The 18,073-nt window shown below is 43.9% G+C and overlaps 1 protein-coding gene across 2 annotated transcripts in view; it reads left to right on the forward strand.

Annotated features, from left to right (window-relative positions):
• Positions 1–3,829: 3,829 nt before the first annotated feature.
• RAPGEF1 (Rap guanine nucleotide exchange factor 1) overlaps positions 3,830–18,073 on the forward strand; it is a 324,367-nt gene continuing 310,123 nt past the window's right edge. Inside the window, exon 1 of one of the 2 annotated variants that reach the window (XM_030207790.1) lies at positions 3,830–4,037. In XM_030207790.1, the coding sequence (XP_030063650.1) occupies positions 4,013–4,037 (25 nt within the window). In that variant the 5' untranslated portion in view covers positions 3,830–4,012. The remainder of the gene's footprint in view (positions 4,038–18,073) is intronic. The other variant, XM_030207791.1, reaches the window with a different exon arrangement.

The raw sequence follows: 18,073 nt of genomic DNA on the forward strand, positions 1-18,073 counted from the left end.
TGAAAAAGCAGGAACAAAGCATTCATGGACAATTTTGAAAGAGAAACTATGTGCATATCCCTTTGAAGATTAGATATTTGGAATTTGCACCCAGGCAGAGAATTTTAAAACTGCTCCCTAAATGTAAGATGTGAAGGCCTATTTCGCACAGAATATAGAGATTGGAACGGAAATGTCTAGGTTGCAATGTGCTCAGTTCCAGTGATATTTTACAGAACCTTCTGGTGACCCAGAGCCTTCTCTAAAATATTTGTAGGACTGCACTTACATTTTACAAATATACTCTGTGTACATGACCCATTATACAAACCTAGATGTGTAAAACCCACTGAGGATCATTTTCCCCATAAACTTGTATTCTCTTTTTAAAATGGGGAATACACATGTAGGTTTCTGTCATGCCCAAACCATGCCCCCTTGAAATTGCTGCGTGGTATGGAGCTCCACGTGTACATAAGAGCATAAGTGTTGCCGTATTTGGACAGACCGAAGATCCATCTAGCCCAGCATCCTGTTTCCTACAGTGGCCAATTCAGGTCACAAGTACCTGAAGATCCCAAAACAGTACAATACATTTTCTGCTGGCATTTTTAGCGCGCGTTAAAAATAGGCACACGCTAAACGCTAAAGACGCCCATAGGAATACATATGCATCTTTAGCGTTTAGTGGGCGCCTATTTCTAACGCGTGCTATAAATGCTAGTGCACCTATGTAAAAGACCCCCTTAGGAAGCTATCCAAAAACCTTTTTAAAACCCCGCTAACTGCTTTTATCACATTCTCCAGCAACAAATTCCAGAGTTTAATTACACATTGAGTGAAGAAATATTTTCTCTGACTTGTTTTAAGTTTACTACTTTATAGCTTCATTGCATGCCCCCTAGTCTTAGTATTTTTGGAAAAAGTAAACTATTCATGTCTATTCATTCCACTCCACTCATTATTTTATAGACCTCTATCGTAACTCCCCTCAGCCATCTCTTCTTGAAGCTGAAGAGCCCTAGCCACTTTAGCCTTTCCTCATTGAGAAGGTGTCCTATCCCTTTTACCATTTTTGTCACCCTTCTCTGTACTTTTTCTAATTCCACTATATAATTTTTGAGATGCGGTGACCAGAATTGCACATAGTATTCAAGGTGCGGTCACACCATTGAGCGATACAAAGGCATTATAATGTTCTCAATTTTGTTTTCCATTCTTTTCCTAATAATACCTAACATTCTATTTGCTTTCTTAGCCACCGCTGCCACACACTGAGCAGAGGGTTTCAACGTATCATCAACGATGACACTTAGATCATTTTCCTGGTCAGTGACTCCTAATGTGGAACCTTGCATCACGTAACTATAGTGGCTTTCTAAAATTGCCCTTTACATGGAGTGGAGGAGTAGCCTAGTGGTTAGAGGAGTACCTGTCTTGACATCCAGAGGTGGCTGGTTCAAATCACACTGTTGCTCCTTGTGATCTTAAGCTACTACTGAAAAGGTATGAGCAAAATCTAAAATAAATAAATAAAAATAAACATGTGAGTGTAATCTACACACATGTCACTATTTTCATGTGGCTATGTTTCTATAATAAAGGCCCTTGCATGTTAAATATTGCAGTCTTCCATACATGCTGATGCGTGTCAGTGGGGCTTGAGGATGAAGGGTATGTGAATAGGGCATGGATGAGAGAATATGAGTGCGGTGCATTTAAAGGTATTAGCCCAGCCTAAACCTTTATACCTAGTGCCTATCCATGTTAACTCCCCCTCTCCACCCCAAAATAAATTAGGTCAGACTACCACTGAAGTAAATCAAGGTATACAGTACATGATACACAATTTGTGATATAAATACTGGTGTGCACAAATGTTGAATGATATGTAATATATAATGTATTAATATGTGCTGCAGTCATGTGACAACCATGTGCGCGTTTCAACAGGCACACAAATATGGTTGCAAAACTTGTGTGTGTGGCTGGCATGTCATAGTACAGGGGTGTGGAGTTTCTATCTGGTATGCATGTTACCCTAATGGTGTGGGTGTGGAATTCCTAGGTAAAATTGATATGTCTCCTATGTGTCTAGTATGCATGTCATTCCCATGTAGTGGTGCATAGCCAATTTGTGCAGGACCACAAATAAGCTGAAAACTATTTCACCTATCAGCACTATACATATAGATGTCTGTGAAAGAAACACAAAATGTTTAAATATTTTGATTTTTCATAGTGCTGGCTATGTTTACTAAGATATATTTCTGTGCATATTCATGATTTAAAAAAATATGGAGGTTTTTTATGACCGATGATAAAAAAGGAGTCAAGCCAATGCAGTGTTAGGCGGGCGTTTGAGGTCTTTTTCTTACACATATTTTTGATCAACTTTAGTTTTATTGAGATTTTTTAAAAATATAAATAGCAACAAAATGAGTTACATAATCGTATACTCACATGCACAACCATATAAAATAAAGTTATACTGTCACTCTTAGGTACAAGGCTATGTTGGTAACAGCAGTGAATGAATTACTTGGAATTCCCCCCTCCTCCCCCCTTACCCGAATAGAAGAGAAATAGAAAACAAAAATGAGGATGTTATAATGCCTTTGTATCGCTCCATGGTGCGACCGCACCTCGAATATTGTGTTCAATTCTGGTCGCCGTATCTCAAAAAAAGATATAGTGGAATTAGAAAAGATGTAAAGAAGGGCGATGAAAATGATAAAGGGGATGGGACGACTTCCCTATGAGGAAAGGCTAAAGCAGCTAGGGCTCTTCAGCTTGGAGAAAAGGCAGCTGAAGGGAGATATGATAGAGGTCTATAAAATAATGAGTGGAGTTGAACAGGTAGATGTGAAGCGCCTGTTCACGCTTTCCAAAAATACTAGGACTAGGGAGCATGCGATGAAGCTACAATGTAGTAAATTTAAAACGAATTGGAGAAAATGTTTCTTCACTCAACGTGTAATTAAACTCTGGAATTCGTTGCCACAGAATGTGGTAAAGGCAGTTAGCTTAGCGGAGTTTAAAAAAGGTTTGGACAGCTTCCTAAAGGAAAAGTCCATAGACCATTATTAAATGGATTTGGGGAAAAACCACTATTTCTGGGATAAGCAGTATAAAATGTTTTGTACATTTTTGGGATCTTGCTGGGTATTTGTGACCTGGATTGGCCACTGTTGGAAACAGGATTCTGGGCTTGATGGACCTTTGGTCTTTCCCAGTATGGCAATATCCTACATAAGTTATCACATTGAACAAACAAGAGGTCACAACAGCACCCATACCCTAGGCAGAAATAACCATACCTTCATGACTATGCATCCTGAGCAGCCCGCAGAGACTATATGGTTCCCAAAACTGCATAAAGTTAAGAATCTGATTACAGCGCACCGCCATATTTCCCCACTTTTGTTTTGGAGCAAAGTGAAGAAAAAACCATCTCACACAGGTAGCAGTGTATGCCTAGTGTGCAAGGCAAGGATACTGCTGTCTTAAAGCAATAGGCCACTCCCATGTAGCAGTGCACACTTGTAGTAGAAGCATAGGAGCCAGCTCTGTAGGTGCTTGAGCACCCCTAATATTGAGAAAATTCCTTGCATGTGTCCAGGAAGGGGTTATTTCCATTGGGCTTAGCACCCCCAATAATTTTTGAAAAGTTGGCTCCTATGAATAGAAGCACCTTACTCTCATATAGTAGTGCATACTTGCTGTGGTAGGAGCATGTGTCACTTACTGTGTAGAGGTCCATGTCACACTCCCGTAGGTGTGTTTCTGAGCACATGTGTCTTCCGGTGCAGTAGGCGCACGCCACTCCCCTGTGCATTTGGGGTCACTCACAGCGCTCCCGCTGGCGGCCGCAGGGTGGCGCTGTGACCCGGGCTGCGGCCAGGCTCCGGGCAGGGCCTCGCTCGCTCGGCTCCGACCGTCACTCAGCGCGAGCGGAAACCTGGGCGGTCGGGCCTCGCAGCGCACAGAGGAGGAGAGCGTTGGCTGCGGCAGCTTCCAGCTCGGCCCCGAGATGTCCGGCAAAATCGAGAAAGCAGGTAAGGAGACGCGGGCCGGAGGGGCAGGAAAGGCCGAGGTTCAGTCAGTCACCATCGCAGCGCATAGGCCGCACAGGGCCAGGACCCCCGCTCTCCATAATCTGAGAGACAGCCGACTCCCCTCCCCAAACTTCCGATAGGCCCCCCCGCTCCGTTATATCCCGAGACAGCCGCTTCCTACCTCCGATAAGACTGTATTATACACTAAGAAATAGTCGTCGTCTCCATGATACGCCTCCCCTCTCCCGGTTCTGTTATGTCCCAAGAAAAAGGCCCCCCTCCCCTCATCTCCGTTATACCGTTGACAGACAGCTCCACCATCCCCTGACCGGCTCCGTTATACCACAAGACATAGCTGTCTCCACCCCCATAGGCTCTAATGTACTAAATGACAGCCGCCCCCCCCCCCCCCCAGGCGCTATTGTATTGCGAGTCAGCTATCCCCTACCCCTTTGAAAGGCTGTATTATACCCAAAGAGACAGTTGATCGCTGCCTTTTGTGGACTCTTGTTATACCCTAACCTAAGAGACGGTCCCCTCTCCGCATTCGGCTCTGTTACATACTTTAAAACACAAACGTCTTTTCTTCACCCCCATTCCCCATACAGGATAGCTGCCCTCATCTCCCAATAGACTGTATTATACCCAAGAGTCACCCCCCCCCCCCCCCCCCCCCCCCCGATATACCGCAAAAGACAGCTACCACCACCTTCATTCTGACAGGCTCTATTATACTGTAGAGACAGCTGCATTCTCTGCAGTGTCCTGTTGCAGGAGACTTAGCCCCCCTCCCCCAACTCCGGTCTAACTCTTTGAGAAATAGGAACCCCACTGCCCTTCTTTGTACAGGGGAGTGAAGATTTTTCCTAACCTCCCTGTGCAGGGATAAAGGATCCCTCTAAATCCTCAATCAAATTCCATATACAGGAGAGTCAAGACCTGGCCCACAATATAATCTGGTTCCATGTTTAAAGAAAACAGGAATTTACTCCTCCTAATTCAGTTCTAGCTACAGGAATACCCTTGTACCCTTGCCCCTCAGTTTGGTTTCATGTACAGAAGAGAGCGGAACCCACAAACTGTCTTAGTGTGCAGGGAGACAGGAGCCCTCCCCTCTAAATTTCCTAATCCAGTTGCATGTACATGGGAGACAGGATCCTGCCCTCATTCTCCTCTCTAGCCCTGTCTGTGTACAGGGAGACAGGACCCTCCCTCCTCTGTATAAAGGGAGACAGGACCTTCTCACACCCCCTCCCCTCCCTAGCTCTGGGTACAGGGAGACAGGACCCTCCCTCCTCTGTATAAAGGGAGACAGGACCTTCTCACACCCCCTCCCCTCCCTAGCTCTGTGTACAGGGAGACAGGACCCTCCCTCCCCCCCCCCCCCCCCCCCGCTCTGTATAAAGGGAGACAGGACCTTCTCACACCCCCTCCCTAGATCTGTGTACAGAGAGACAGGACCCTCTTCCCACCCACCCCTGCCGCAGCTCTACAAGGAGACAGGACTCCCCCACCCCCAAAACGGACAGGATACCCCCTCCCCCCCCCACCACAGCTCTGTTTACAGGGAGACCGGATCCTCCTGCCCCCGCCTCCTCCACAGTTCCTCCCACCACTCCCTCTCCGCAGCTCTGTTCACACGGAGACTGAAACCCCCCACCCACCTCCGCAGCTCTGTTCACACAGAGACTGGAACCTCCGGTCCCCCATCCCACTCCGCAGCTCTGTTCACACGGAGACTTGATCCCCCACCCCCTCCACAGGTCTGTTCACAGGGAGACTGGATCCCCCCCCCCCCCGCAGCTCTGTTTACAGGGAGACCGTATCCTCCCGCTCCCCCACCCCCCCTCCGCAGCTCTGTTTACAGGGAGACCGTATCCTCCCGCCCCCCCCACCCCCACTCCGCAGCTCTGTTTACAGGGAGACCGTATCCACCCGCCCCCCCCCTCCGCAGCTCTGTTCACACGGAGACCGGAACCTCCCGCCCCCCACCCACCCCCTCCGCAGCTCTGTTAACACAGAGACCGGAACCTCCTGCCCCCCACCCACCCCCTCCGCAGCTCTGTTCACACAGAGAGCGGAACCTCCCGCCCCCCCACCCCCCCTCCGCAGCTCTGTTCACACAGAGAGCGGAACCTCCCGCCCCACCCACCCCACCCCCAGCTCTGTTCACACGGAGACCGGAACCTCCCGCTCCCCCATCCCCCCTCCGCAGCTCTGATTACACGGAGACGGAACCTCCTGCCCCCCCGCAGCTCTGTTCACACGGAGACCAGATCCTTCCACACCCACTCCTCCGCAGCTCTGTTTACAGGGAGACCGGATCCTCCTCCCAGCTCTGTTTACAGAGAGACGGGACCCCCGTCCCTCCCTTCCTTCATTGCTTCCTTACCTGTATTAATGTAGTCCTATAGCAGTGGAGGCCCTGAATTACTGACTATTGTTCACATCAGTGCATGTTTAATTTTCTGCATTGCAAAGGGAGTTTTATTTATTTAGCTAATGTTTTTATTTGTAGTGTGAAATTATGATCTATATTATCAAGAACTAGCTGTATATTTATAAATAAAATGTTAGGGTTCAAAATGGAATGCTGGGTGGTGACCACCTAACTTGTTGGTGGGCTGCATAAAAGCAGGCCTGCAGGTCATCTGTTCATTTAACTGAATGAATGTTGATCTAGCTGAGTCCTGAAGGATTTTACTTTAATAACAATAACTTTTGTCAAATTATATGTATGGAGGGAGGGGAGATGTAAAAAATGTTGTGATCTGAACAGATCCATGGATCTTTTACAAAGGTGCAGTAGTGTTTTCAGTGCACACTAATGACTAGTGCACACTAAATGCTAGAGACACCCATAGGAATATATGGGCATCTCTAGCGTTTAGTGCATGTTTATTTTTAGTTAACACTAAAAATGCTCCCGTGCCTTTGTAAAAGGACCCCCTAATTTATGATGAGTGTTGCAAGTTTGTCCACAGGCTTCTGTGGTGCAACAGCTATTTCTAAACCAGGAGTCCTTTATTAAAAAAAAAAAAAGTGTCTTTTACTAACAGTAATCAGCAATCTTGATTCTAATTTAATTAGTGAGATTTTGATGCTTAAAGCACCCTATGATGTTTAGCCATGGCCACTAAGTTAAATTTAAGACTGGTTGTGTTTTAGAGACCCATATGATTATCACAGTGGGACAGGTGAAAATTTAGGGGCCAGTGCAGTAAACTGTGCTAGGCTTTACACAGAGACAGCTTCTGCGCACAATTTTGTTTATGTCCTATGTAGAAATAAGTTTTGTGCACGAGCTTACTGTGCGCAAAGCCTCGGGGAAACAGCACATTTAAATACATGCTAATGAGACTATTCTGCACAGCTGCACTCTGCCATTGTGTCTTCTGCGCATGTCTCTGCAACGCTGGGGCTTTAAAGCTCCAAGTAGGAGCGAAAGGTTAGCTTATTCTGCAGTAGTATTAGTGAGGATTTCAATGCCGTTTCTTCCCGTTACTAGGAGTTAAGAACCCACAACTTTTTTCTGGCATCCATGAAGAGTCTGGGTAGTAAGAACTAAGGGGGATGTGTGCTGGACTGTTGACAAATAGATGTTGGTACTTGGATTGCATGCATATACATCAGCACTATGCTGGAATGTTATTCTGTGCATAAATACTGGTATTTTATTCACGGAGCAGCATTGTATCTTATGCATGTGCATGCAGCCAGACCAGTGCCAATACATTTTTTGTGTGTGTGCAAGACGTAGTAGTCGCTAGCGCTGATCTGTGCATGCATGTGTCCATTGTTCTTTCCTACGTAAGTGCACATTTTTTGCACTCAACTTATTTACATTCTGTTTGCTTACAACATTGGGAAGCAAACGTTTTGTGTTATGCTTGTGTTAGGAAAATATACTCTGAGTTATAGTGCATGGCTTCAACAAAAGTAACAGCATCAGTATCTGAGCTACAGAAGGAGTATTTTAAAACAGTGGGTAGGCCAGCCTGGTACCCAGTCTACTGTCTTGTGAAGGACTTGGGTTTTATTCCGAGGTTAAGATTTCCACATCCAGGATCGACTGGAGTTTCAGGACAGGGAATCTTAGTCGTCGTGAATAAGTTTAATTCTCCAGAGCCTTCAACAAGTTAGGTATTTAGGATAGCCCTAATGAATATGCATGGATATATCTGCATGCATAATTTTTGCGTTGTATGCAGAACTATCTTGTGAATATTCATTAGAGAGATCCTGAAAACCTGACCCATTTTCAGCTCTTGAGTGCTAAACGTGCACCCCTGCCTGACTGAGAACCTGGACTCAGAAGTATCAGGCTTCAAAGGGAGGCACACTCTGTGTTCCCTGGGCAAGAGCTGTCACTAAAACAGCTGAGATTGATGGAGGAACTTAGAAAAATGGGGGAACCCTCCTCCCCAGGTAATTGTTGATCCTAGCAGTAGTTCCAGCTGAGTAGAAGAAAACTGCTGGGCCAACAAAAGAAATGTGGCTATCATTAAAAAAATGCACTTGTATTAAAAATTAGTGTGTAAATATATAAGCAGTGAAAACAATATACGACCATCTAAACTTCAGGAAATCACTAAAAACCTACCTATTCAAAAAAGCATACACTACTGATCTATATAAATAAAATCCCCCTCAGACATTCTGAATCCCCCTCAGACGTTCTGAAGCTCACCTCACTCCAACTGTGGCTCCTGACCTAGGCTATTTGGACTCCCGCACTCAGCCACGCCCATCTGCGCCCTAGGCCACGCCCCATCTGGACATAAAAACCACTCTCAACGTTCCATTCACCACTGACGTCAATGAAGCCAGTTCGTTTGTTCGAAGCTCTGTAGCACAGTCTGTGGGCCCCGCCCTCGCGTCAAACGTAATGACGTTGAGGGCGGAGCACATTCAAGGAGCCAATCAGTAGCCGAAAGCAGGAGAGAGGGCGGAACGACGAAGAGGAGGCGGGTTCGAAGCTCTGTAGCACAGTCTGTGGGCCCCGCCCTCGTGTCAAACGTCATGACGTTGAGGGCGGAGCACATTCAAGGAGCCAATCAGTAGCCGAAAGCAGGAGAGAGGGCGGAACGACGAAGAGGAGGCGGGAGAGAGGGCGCAATGTGGAAGAGGAGGCGGCCCGGCAGCGCTTCTACACACTACGAGGAAAACCTGGCTAGCGCCCGTTTCATTTCTTTCCGAAACGGGCCTTTTTTACTAGTATAACCTAAAAGCCTGAACCCTGCTACAGAACTATGTGTCTGTAACACATGTATCTTATTCTACCATTATACCACTTTGTATTTGTTCTTTACCGGCTTGGCGTACACCTACGGTATTATGTAAGCCACATTGAGCCTGCAAATAGGTGGGAAAATGTGGGATACAAATGTAATAAAAATAAGAAGTAAAATATATTTAAGCTTTGTAGGAAATTAGGAATCAGCTCTTAAAGAAATGATTGACCTGAGAAATTTGCAGCTTGCTCTTTTGAAGAAGTTGAGTATTAAAAATTCAGTGTCCATGGCATTCATTGTTCTGTGATTCAGCCATCTCCAGCAGTCTGCCAATGAAAACAGATGTTTTGTTCTGTTTTCCTGTACAAAGTTTTATTTTTGTAGTTGTCACGTTTTCAAAGCTGGAACTGGTTTGTGAGCCCTTGGGCCACTGCCGAGGAACGGCAGTGGCAGGCAAAACCACCCCACACTGGAGACTAGGCAGAACAGGACTGGAACCCCAGACTGGGGTTGCAGCAGAGGCAAAACCAGCTGGAACAGGCAGGACTAAGCAGAGCAGGTACCCTTAAACTTCACCTGCACTTGGCCACTTTTCACCAGGAGTTGAGCTCCTGGCTGCAGGTGGCTGGCAGGACTGGATACCCACTAGACTGAACCAGGACTGAGGGTCAGAGAGGAAAGGAACATACAGGGACAGCAAGGCACACAGGGAGGCTAGGCAGAAAACTAGACTAGGACTCTCAGACAGACAAGGGACTAGACACAAAACAGAAGAGTAAACCGAAGGACAAGCCGGGTCTGGGCAGGCAGCAGACAGAAGAGAAAACCAGGATACTAGCCGGGTCAGAGCAGGCAGTAGAACAAACCAGGAAACAAGCCGGGTCTGGGCAGACAGCAGAATCAGGCAAGAAACTAAAACAAGAAACTAGACTAGGCAGAAGTGCACAGAGCACCAACATACCAGGGACCTAAGACGATGCAAAGGCAAAGCAGAAAGGTTTCAAAATGGCTAATAAGCCCAGCAGCAGCTGAGACTCAGATGCAACAATCACCAGGCAACTAAGGGTGCTGTGCAGGTTCAAACAAAACAAGCAGGTCTGGCAGTCTGGAAGATCCGGACTGGACTAGGCTGAAATCTGGAATGGGTGACAGCACACAGATAATCTAATGCAGCCAGCACACAGAGACAGGACTAACTCACACAGAACAGACAGAAGCCAGCTCAGAAGCTGACCACAGTGAATAAGGTGAGTCTGAGAGGGGGCACAGCCACAGACGTGACTAGTACCAGCAAGAAAATTCTGTTTGAAAGCTGTCTCATTTGATACAAGTGTTCCTCTTTCTCATATAGAAACATAGATAAAGATCATATGACTTATCCAGTCTGCCCATCCATGCCATCTTTTCTCCCCATCACTCCCTTAGAATATCCTATGTATTTGTCCCAAACTTTCTTGAATTGAGATACTGTTTTCATCTCCACCATTTCCACTGGGAGGCCATTCCATGAATTCACCATCCTTTCCATGAAGAAGTATTTCTTCAGGTTACTTCTGAGTCTATCCCTGTTCACCTTCATCCTATGCCCTGTTGTTCTGGAGCTTCCTTTCAATTGAAATAGACTCACTTCCTGTCCCACATAATATTTAAATGTCTCTATCATATGTCCCCTCTCCCGCCTTTCTTCCAAAGAATACATATTGAGATCTTTAAGTCTGTCCCCATATGCTTTATGATGAAGGCCACTGACCATTTTAATATTCACCCTCTGGACTGACACCATCCTGTTTATATGTTTTTGAGGGTGCAGTCTCCAGAATTGTACACAATATTCTAAATGATGTCTCACCAATCTTATTCAGGGACATTATCGCCTCCTTTTTCCTACTGGCCATTCGTCCTCTGTGCACCCAAGCATCCTTCTAGCTTTCACTGTCGCCTTTTCTATTTGTTTGGCGATCTTAAGATCATCACATATGATCCCACCCAAGACCTGCTCCTCTTTTGTGCAGAAAAGTTCTTCACCCCTTAAACTGTACTGTGCCCTCAGGGTTTTGCAGTCCAAATGTATGACCCTGCATTTTTTAGCATTAAATGTAAGCTGCCAAATTCCAGACCATTCCTCTACCTTTGCTATCCTCATGTTATTCACACTGTCAGGGGTATCTACCCTATTACAGATGTTGGTATCGTCCACAAAGAAGCAAACCTTACAAGACAGCCCCTCAGCAATATTGCTTTCAGAAATGTTAAAAAGAATCAGCCCAAGAACCAAACCTTGCAGTACACCGCTGATAACATCGTTTCCCTCAGAATGATGTCCCACATCACCGAGGAAGATGTGGGAGAGATACCAGTGCCAGAAATGGTATTCAGTTCTGATGATGGAAGATGTAATGGTGCAGTTTGACAGTAGCAAATCGCCTGGACTCGATGGTGTACATCCCAGAGTACTGATAAAATTGAAGAATAAACTTGCAGAGCTATTGTTAGTAATATGTAATTTATCTTTAAAATCAAGCATGGTACCGGAAGATTGGAGGGTTGCCAATGTAATGCCAATTTTTAAAAGGGGTTCCAGAGGTGATCCGGGAAATTATAAAGTGCTGAGCTTGATGTCGGTGCCAAGTAAATTGGTAGAGACTATTACAAAGAACAAAATTACAGAGCATATACATAAGCATGGATTAATGAGACAAAGCCAACGCAGATTTAGTCAAAGGAAATCTTGTCTCACAAATCTGCTACATTTCTTTGAAAGGGTGAATAAACATGTGGATAAAAGTGAGTTGGTCGATATTGTGTATCTGTATTTTCAAATTGCATTTGACAAATTATCTCATATAAGACTCCAGAGGAAATTAGAAAGTCATGGGATAGGAGGTAATGTTCAATTGTAGATTAAAAAACTGGTTAAAAGCTAGAAAACAGAATATTCTCAATGGAGAAGGATAAATAGTGGGGTTCCACAGGGGTCTGTGCTGGGACTGCTGCTTTTTAACTTTTTTATAAGTGATCTAGAGATAGGAATAACTAGTGAGGGGGGAGTTTCCAAGATGGCGGATTAGACTTGATGGTAGTCGGAGCATGTTTGAAATCCTTTCGTCTTACCTGAATCCCGGAACTGTGATTGTTTCTGGAAAAATGCCACACACTAAAAGAAAGGGCGTTGTGAAAAGCATACCGCCGGTAGCTCCAGGTACAACGCAGATTCAAACAACGCTGGACCGATACATCACAAGCACCCCACGTTTGACCGGCGAGAGTGTACCCGCAGTGTGGGCAGGTGAAGGAGCATCTATCCCACAGGGTTTGGAAACATCGTTGTCCTCGCTGGAAGTGAATCCATCGCCGTGCCCAGCTGTAGCCTGGGCGTGTTTGGAGACCCAGGAGCACTCGGAAGTCGTAACTCCAGGTTCTCCGGTCGGCGGTGACACCCCCAGGGAAGCAGGAGGTAACAGCAAGGGAGAAATTGTAACTCCACTGGCGCCAACACTAGATTCTATTTGGTCCGCGATTCAGTCCTTAACATCTATAGTCTCGCAAACTGCCCAGGAGACGACGTCAATAGTGAGTAAATTGGATTTGCTAACAAATGTGTTCGAGACATTGAAACAGGAAGCTGTATTAAATAAAACACAGGTTCAACAGGACATTTCTTCTTTGACCAAAAAAACAGATTTATTGATTAAAGATAAAATAATAGTCCATCAAAAATTGGAGAATTTTGAAAATTATAATAGACGTTTGAACCTACGGATTCTTAATTTTCCCCATTCTTCGGAAATAAATGCAACTGAGATGTTCAAAAAATACCTAATTGAAAACCTGTTTCTCCAAACCTAATACCTTCTATTAATAAAATGTTCTATATACCTATTCCTAAAAAGAGAACAGATGGGAATCAAGAATTTCAGGATTTGACTGATTTTTTGGAAAACTCCAATGATGGGATATTTGAGAGGCGAACTCTTCTTGTCTCAATGGTTTTCGAACAAGATGTGAATATGATTAAAAAACTTTACTTTCGTAATCTTGCAAAACCATTTTATGGTGAAAAACTTTGGATTTTCCCCGACGTCGCGAAGATCACTCAGGAAAGACGTCGGTCTTTCCTGGCAATGAGAGACGAAGTTAAGGCTTTAGGGGCCAGTTTTATACTGGCCTATCCTTGTAAATGTCAGTTAAAATACTTGGATAACAAATAAACTTTTTTGAGCCTGAAAGTTTGAGGAGTTTTATAGATATGAAAAAAGTGAACAGATAGATCTGGTGTTAATTAAAGACCTGGTAATTCACAATGAGGCATATTTTCAAAGCACGTAGCCTTCCAAAGTTCCATAGAAACCTATGCAACTTTGGAAGGCTAAGTGCTTTGAAAATATGCCTCAATGTGTGTGTTTGTTAGGGTGATCCACGCCATATTCTTAAAAATTTTTTTCTTAACTCCTTGTAAATTTCTAGCCCCCTTGTCTTAATTTTGTGGTCTAAGAAAGAAACTTAATTGAAATGGGGGACTATATATTGAAGTAGAATTTTTTCTTTTCTGTTTTTCCTAAACAAGATGTAATGCTTGTGTAATGTTTAAAAATCTATAAATAAAATTTTTAAAAAAAGGAATAACTAGTGAGGTAGTTACATTTTGCTGGTCACACAAAGTTATTAAAAGTTGTTAAATCACAAGAGGATTGTGAAAAATTGCAAGAGGACCTTATGAGACTGGGCATCCAAATGGTAGATGACATTTAATGTGAGCAAGTGCAAACTATAGCTACATGATGCACAGTTCCACATTAAGAATCGCTGCCCAGGAAAAGGATCTTGGTGTCATCGTTGATGATACATAGTCATTCCCTTCACCTTTGAGTCTCATCATGCCAGTTTTGCACTTCCTCCTATCACTAACATACCTAAAAAATGTCTTGCCCCCCATTTTACAGTATTGACTATTTTTTCTTCCGTTTTCATCCTTGCTTTCCTGACTACTATACCAGTTTCTTTTAGCTTTTCCAGGCATTGTCGTCTGTCTTCCTGTTTCTACGATCTCTTGTAGTTTGCAAAGGCTAATCTCTTTTCCTTACCTTTTCAACTACTACTTTTGAGAATCAAAGCAACCTCTGTTTTCTCTTACTTTTATTTACTTTCCTTACAAAAAGGTTTATTGCCCATGTAGCTCCTTTCAATTTTGCCCACTGCTTTCCAGCTTCTTCCAGATGTTCCCATCTAGACAGCAGTTCCTTGAGGTAATCCCCCATCTGAATAAAGTTAGTTATTTTTTGAAGTCTGGAACCTTCATTTTTGAATGAACCTGCTCCACACCTATCTTAATATTAAACCACACCATTTGATGGTCACTGGATGCCAGATAATCACCTACTATAACATCAGAAACACTGTCCCCACACCATGTGGGTTCCATTACCAACTGCTGGAATAGTTCCCCCTGTAAAAAATCTAGGTTCTTCCTGCTTTTAAAAGACCCCGCAATAGGGATAATATCCCAGTCAACATCTGGCATATTTATGTTTCAACGTTTTTATTGATGACCAATCAAAAAAGTATACAACAATCAATTGAAGTACATCAAAATACAATTGACCAAAAAGATGTTCACCAGATAATCAAAAGAACATCCCATCCCTATGCAAAACTTTTGCTGGGTCATTAGTGTAGTACATGCCCATATGTCTTATCTAAAATGCACCATAGCCAACCAATGCCAACCCAGATTATAATAGAGGCTAAAGGAAACACCAAAGATATCTATATACTGAAACAAACTAGGACAGACAACAAAGAGCCTGCTCACTAGGGGTTTGTAGGTCAAAAACAGGATACAAACCCTCCCACACCCTAACAGGTTTGATTCAGCATTAAAGAGACTCGAATACTGAAATAATAACGAGAGAGTGCAAAGAAGCTCACCCCCCCGGAAGACTAAAGAGAATTTATCACGAGGCTGTTCCATTGTGGAAACAGAGCATATATATGGACTCCATATCTTTGACAGGAAATTCTTTCAGGGTTTAGTTGCTCTTTTGACTCCATATCGAGGCGGAATGTTATCCTGGGTGGAGACTTTAATTTGTTATATGATGCCCATTTGGACAAGTTCCCCAGGGTTCCTTCAGCTACTCAGGGGGTCTGCCTCTTCTGTGTAATGCCTTAGACCTCATTGATGTATGGCGGGTTCTGCACCCTACACTTAGGGATTATACACATCTCCTGTGCTCATTCATCACAATCTTGTATAGATAATTTTTTTAGTTTCTAGCACCCTTTTCTCCCAAATCCCAACAGCGGAGTTCGGCCCCTATGGAGTGTCCGACCACGCTTTAATTTGGTTTCAGATTGATATAAATCAGGGAACCCCTCAGTGTTACAATTGGAGATATCCCTTGGATCTCTGTGGAGATCAGAAATTTCAAGATTCCTTGTTGAAGCGTTGGGATGTCTTTGAGTTTCACAATGGAAAGCATATTCACCAACGTGCTCTCTATTGGGAAATGGTGAAGGCTGTAATGAGAGGGGAAATTATCTCATATAGGGCCCAAGCTAGAAAGGAAAATGAGGCAAATAGATTTGTTTATTTACATAAAGTTGATTATGTACTTAACTGCAAGGCTGTAAGCATGCAACATTTAGCACTATTAAAATGTTTTATTGAGTATTAATGTTGATATTGTAACATAGCATACTATGCCATACTTTGTATTATTGTTTGAATATTTTTACAGCTGTAATTGTCTATTGCTTATGTTTTGACTTATTCTTGCTGAACACTGCCTTTAGTGAATTCCTTCAAAAAGGTGGTAAATAAATCCGAATAAATAAATAAGTGCAGTGTACATTATCTTAACCCCCTCCCTTCCCCAATCCTTTTTTACATCACTTCTTTTTCTGCAACAGAATGTTGTTTCCCAGCTGCCTTGACTGCTCCCATTAAATACATGTGGGGGAGAAAGCCTGTTCATAAAGCCACATTTTGGCTGTTTTTCTAAATTGAAGATAATTGTGTTCTTGACTCAATTCCTCAGTGTTTAGGAGCAAAATAACTGTCCACCTAATAATCATCTGGGGCCCTAAAATATTTAGTAATCCTTTCTCCAAGGAGTGGTGTTCCCTACCTGGTGCATAAAGGCTCAACAGTGCAAAGGCATTGAGGTCTTTCTTCATTCAGTACCCTAAATACTAAGCAAAGAGTCTTAAGTGGAATTTGCTGCTCCATTGGCAGCCAGTGCATATTTTGTAGGGAGCAGTTACTTGGTTGTGGGCTCTTGCCAGTTAAGAGCATGTTGGTTGTATCCATCGTGGAAACAGAGCGTATATATGGACTCCATATTCCAAGCCAGCTGCAATTTACTGAAAGTGTCCACACTGTTTCAGAAATGTATGCATGAACTCTGAGTTCAACAGATTCCCTAAATTGTGGACTGCTGCACTCAACTGCAAGATCATTTCTTTCAAAGTTGGGAATATAGTTACTCTGCTGAATGTTGATCTTTCTGGATCAAGCATCAATTTGTTACTTGCTGACCAATAAGCTGTGGCTGCAGGGCATATATTTTGCTGGTTGTATATGGCCTCCAGTGAGATGAACATTGAATGGAAAGGAGGCAGTTATCCCTGGGATACTCTGCATTCTCCATCCCTGGTGAGTAGAGAGAACTGTTGTTTGAAACTGGAGCAAAGGCTGCTTTGGAGCTGAATAGGTAAAGATGGGTGTTTTAATGAGAGGTTTTGACCCATCATCCTCCAAACTGTGGAAGGTATTAACTGCCTCTTTTCTGTTTACATGAGCCAGATTACCCCTTTCTTCACAAGTAGAATTAGTACATAAGTAGTGCCATACTGGGAAAGACCAAAGGTCCATCTAGCCCAGCATCCTGTCACCGACAGTGGCCAATCCAGGTCAAGGGCACCTGGCACGCTCCCCAAACGTAAAAACATTCCAGACAAGTTATACCTAAAAATGCGGAATTTTTCCAAGTCCATTTAATAGCGGTCTATGGACTTGTCCTTTAGGAATCTATCTAGCCCCTTTTTAAACTCCGTCAAGCTAACCGCCCGTACCACGTTCTCCGGCAACGAATTCCAGAGTCTAATTACACGTTGGGTGAAGAAAAATTTTCTCCGATTCGTTTTAAATTTACCACACTGTAGCTTCAACTCATGCCCTCTAGTCCTATTATTTTTGGATAGCGTGAACAGTCGCTTCACATCCACCAGATCCATTCCACTCATTATTTTATACACTTCTATCATATCTCCCCTCAGCCGTCTCTTCTCCAAGCTGAAAAGCCCTAGCCTTCTCAGCCTCTCTTCATAGGAAAGTCGTCCCATCCCCACTATCATTTTCGTCGCCCTTCGCTGTACCTTTTCCAATTCTACTATATCTTTTTTGAGATACGGAGACCAGTACTGAACACAATACTCCAGGTGCGGTCGCACCATGGAGCGATACAACGGCATTATAACATCCGCACACCTGGACTCCATACCCTTCCTAATAACACCCAACATTCTATTTGCTTTCCTAGCCGCAGCAGCACACTGAGCAGAAGGTTTCAGCGTATCATCGACGACGACACCCAGATCCCTTTCTTGATCCGTAACTCCTAACGCGGAACCTTGCAAGACGTAGCTATAATTCGGGTTCCTCTTACCCACATGCATCACTTTGCACTTGTCAACATTGAACTTCATCTGCCACTTGCACGCCCATTCTCCCAGTCTCGCAAGGTCCTCCTGTAATCGTTCACATTCCTCCTGCGACTTGACGACCCTGAATAATTTTATGTC

Source organism: Microcaecilia unicolor, chromosome 6, assembly GCF_901765095.1.
Source record: "Microcaecilia unicolor chromosome 6, aMicUni1.1, whole genome shotgun sequence".
NCBI classification, from domain to species: Eukaryota; Metazoa; Chordata; class Amphibia; order Gymnophiona; family Siphonopidae; genus Microcaecilia; species Microcaecilia unicolor.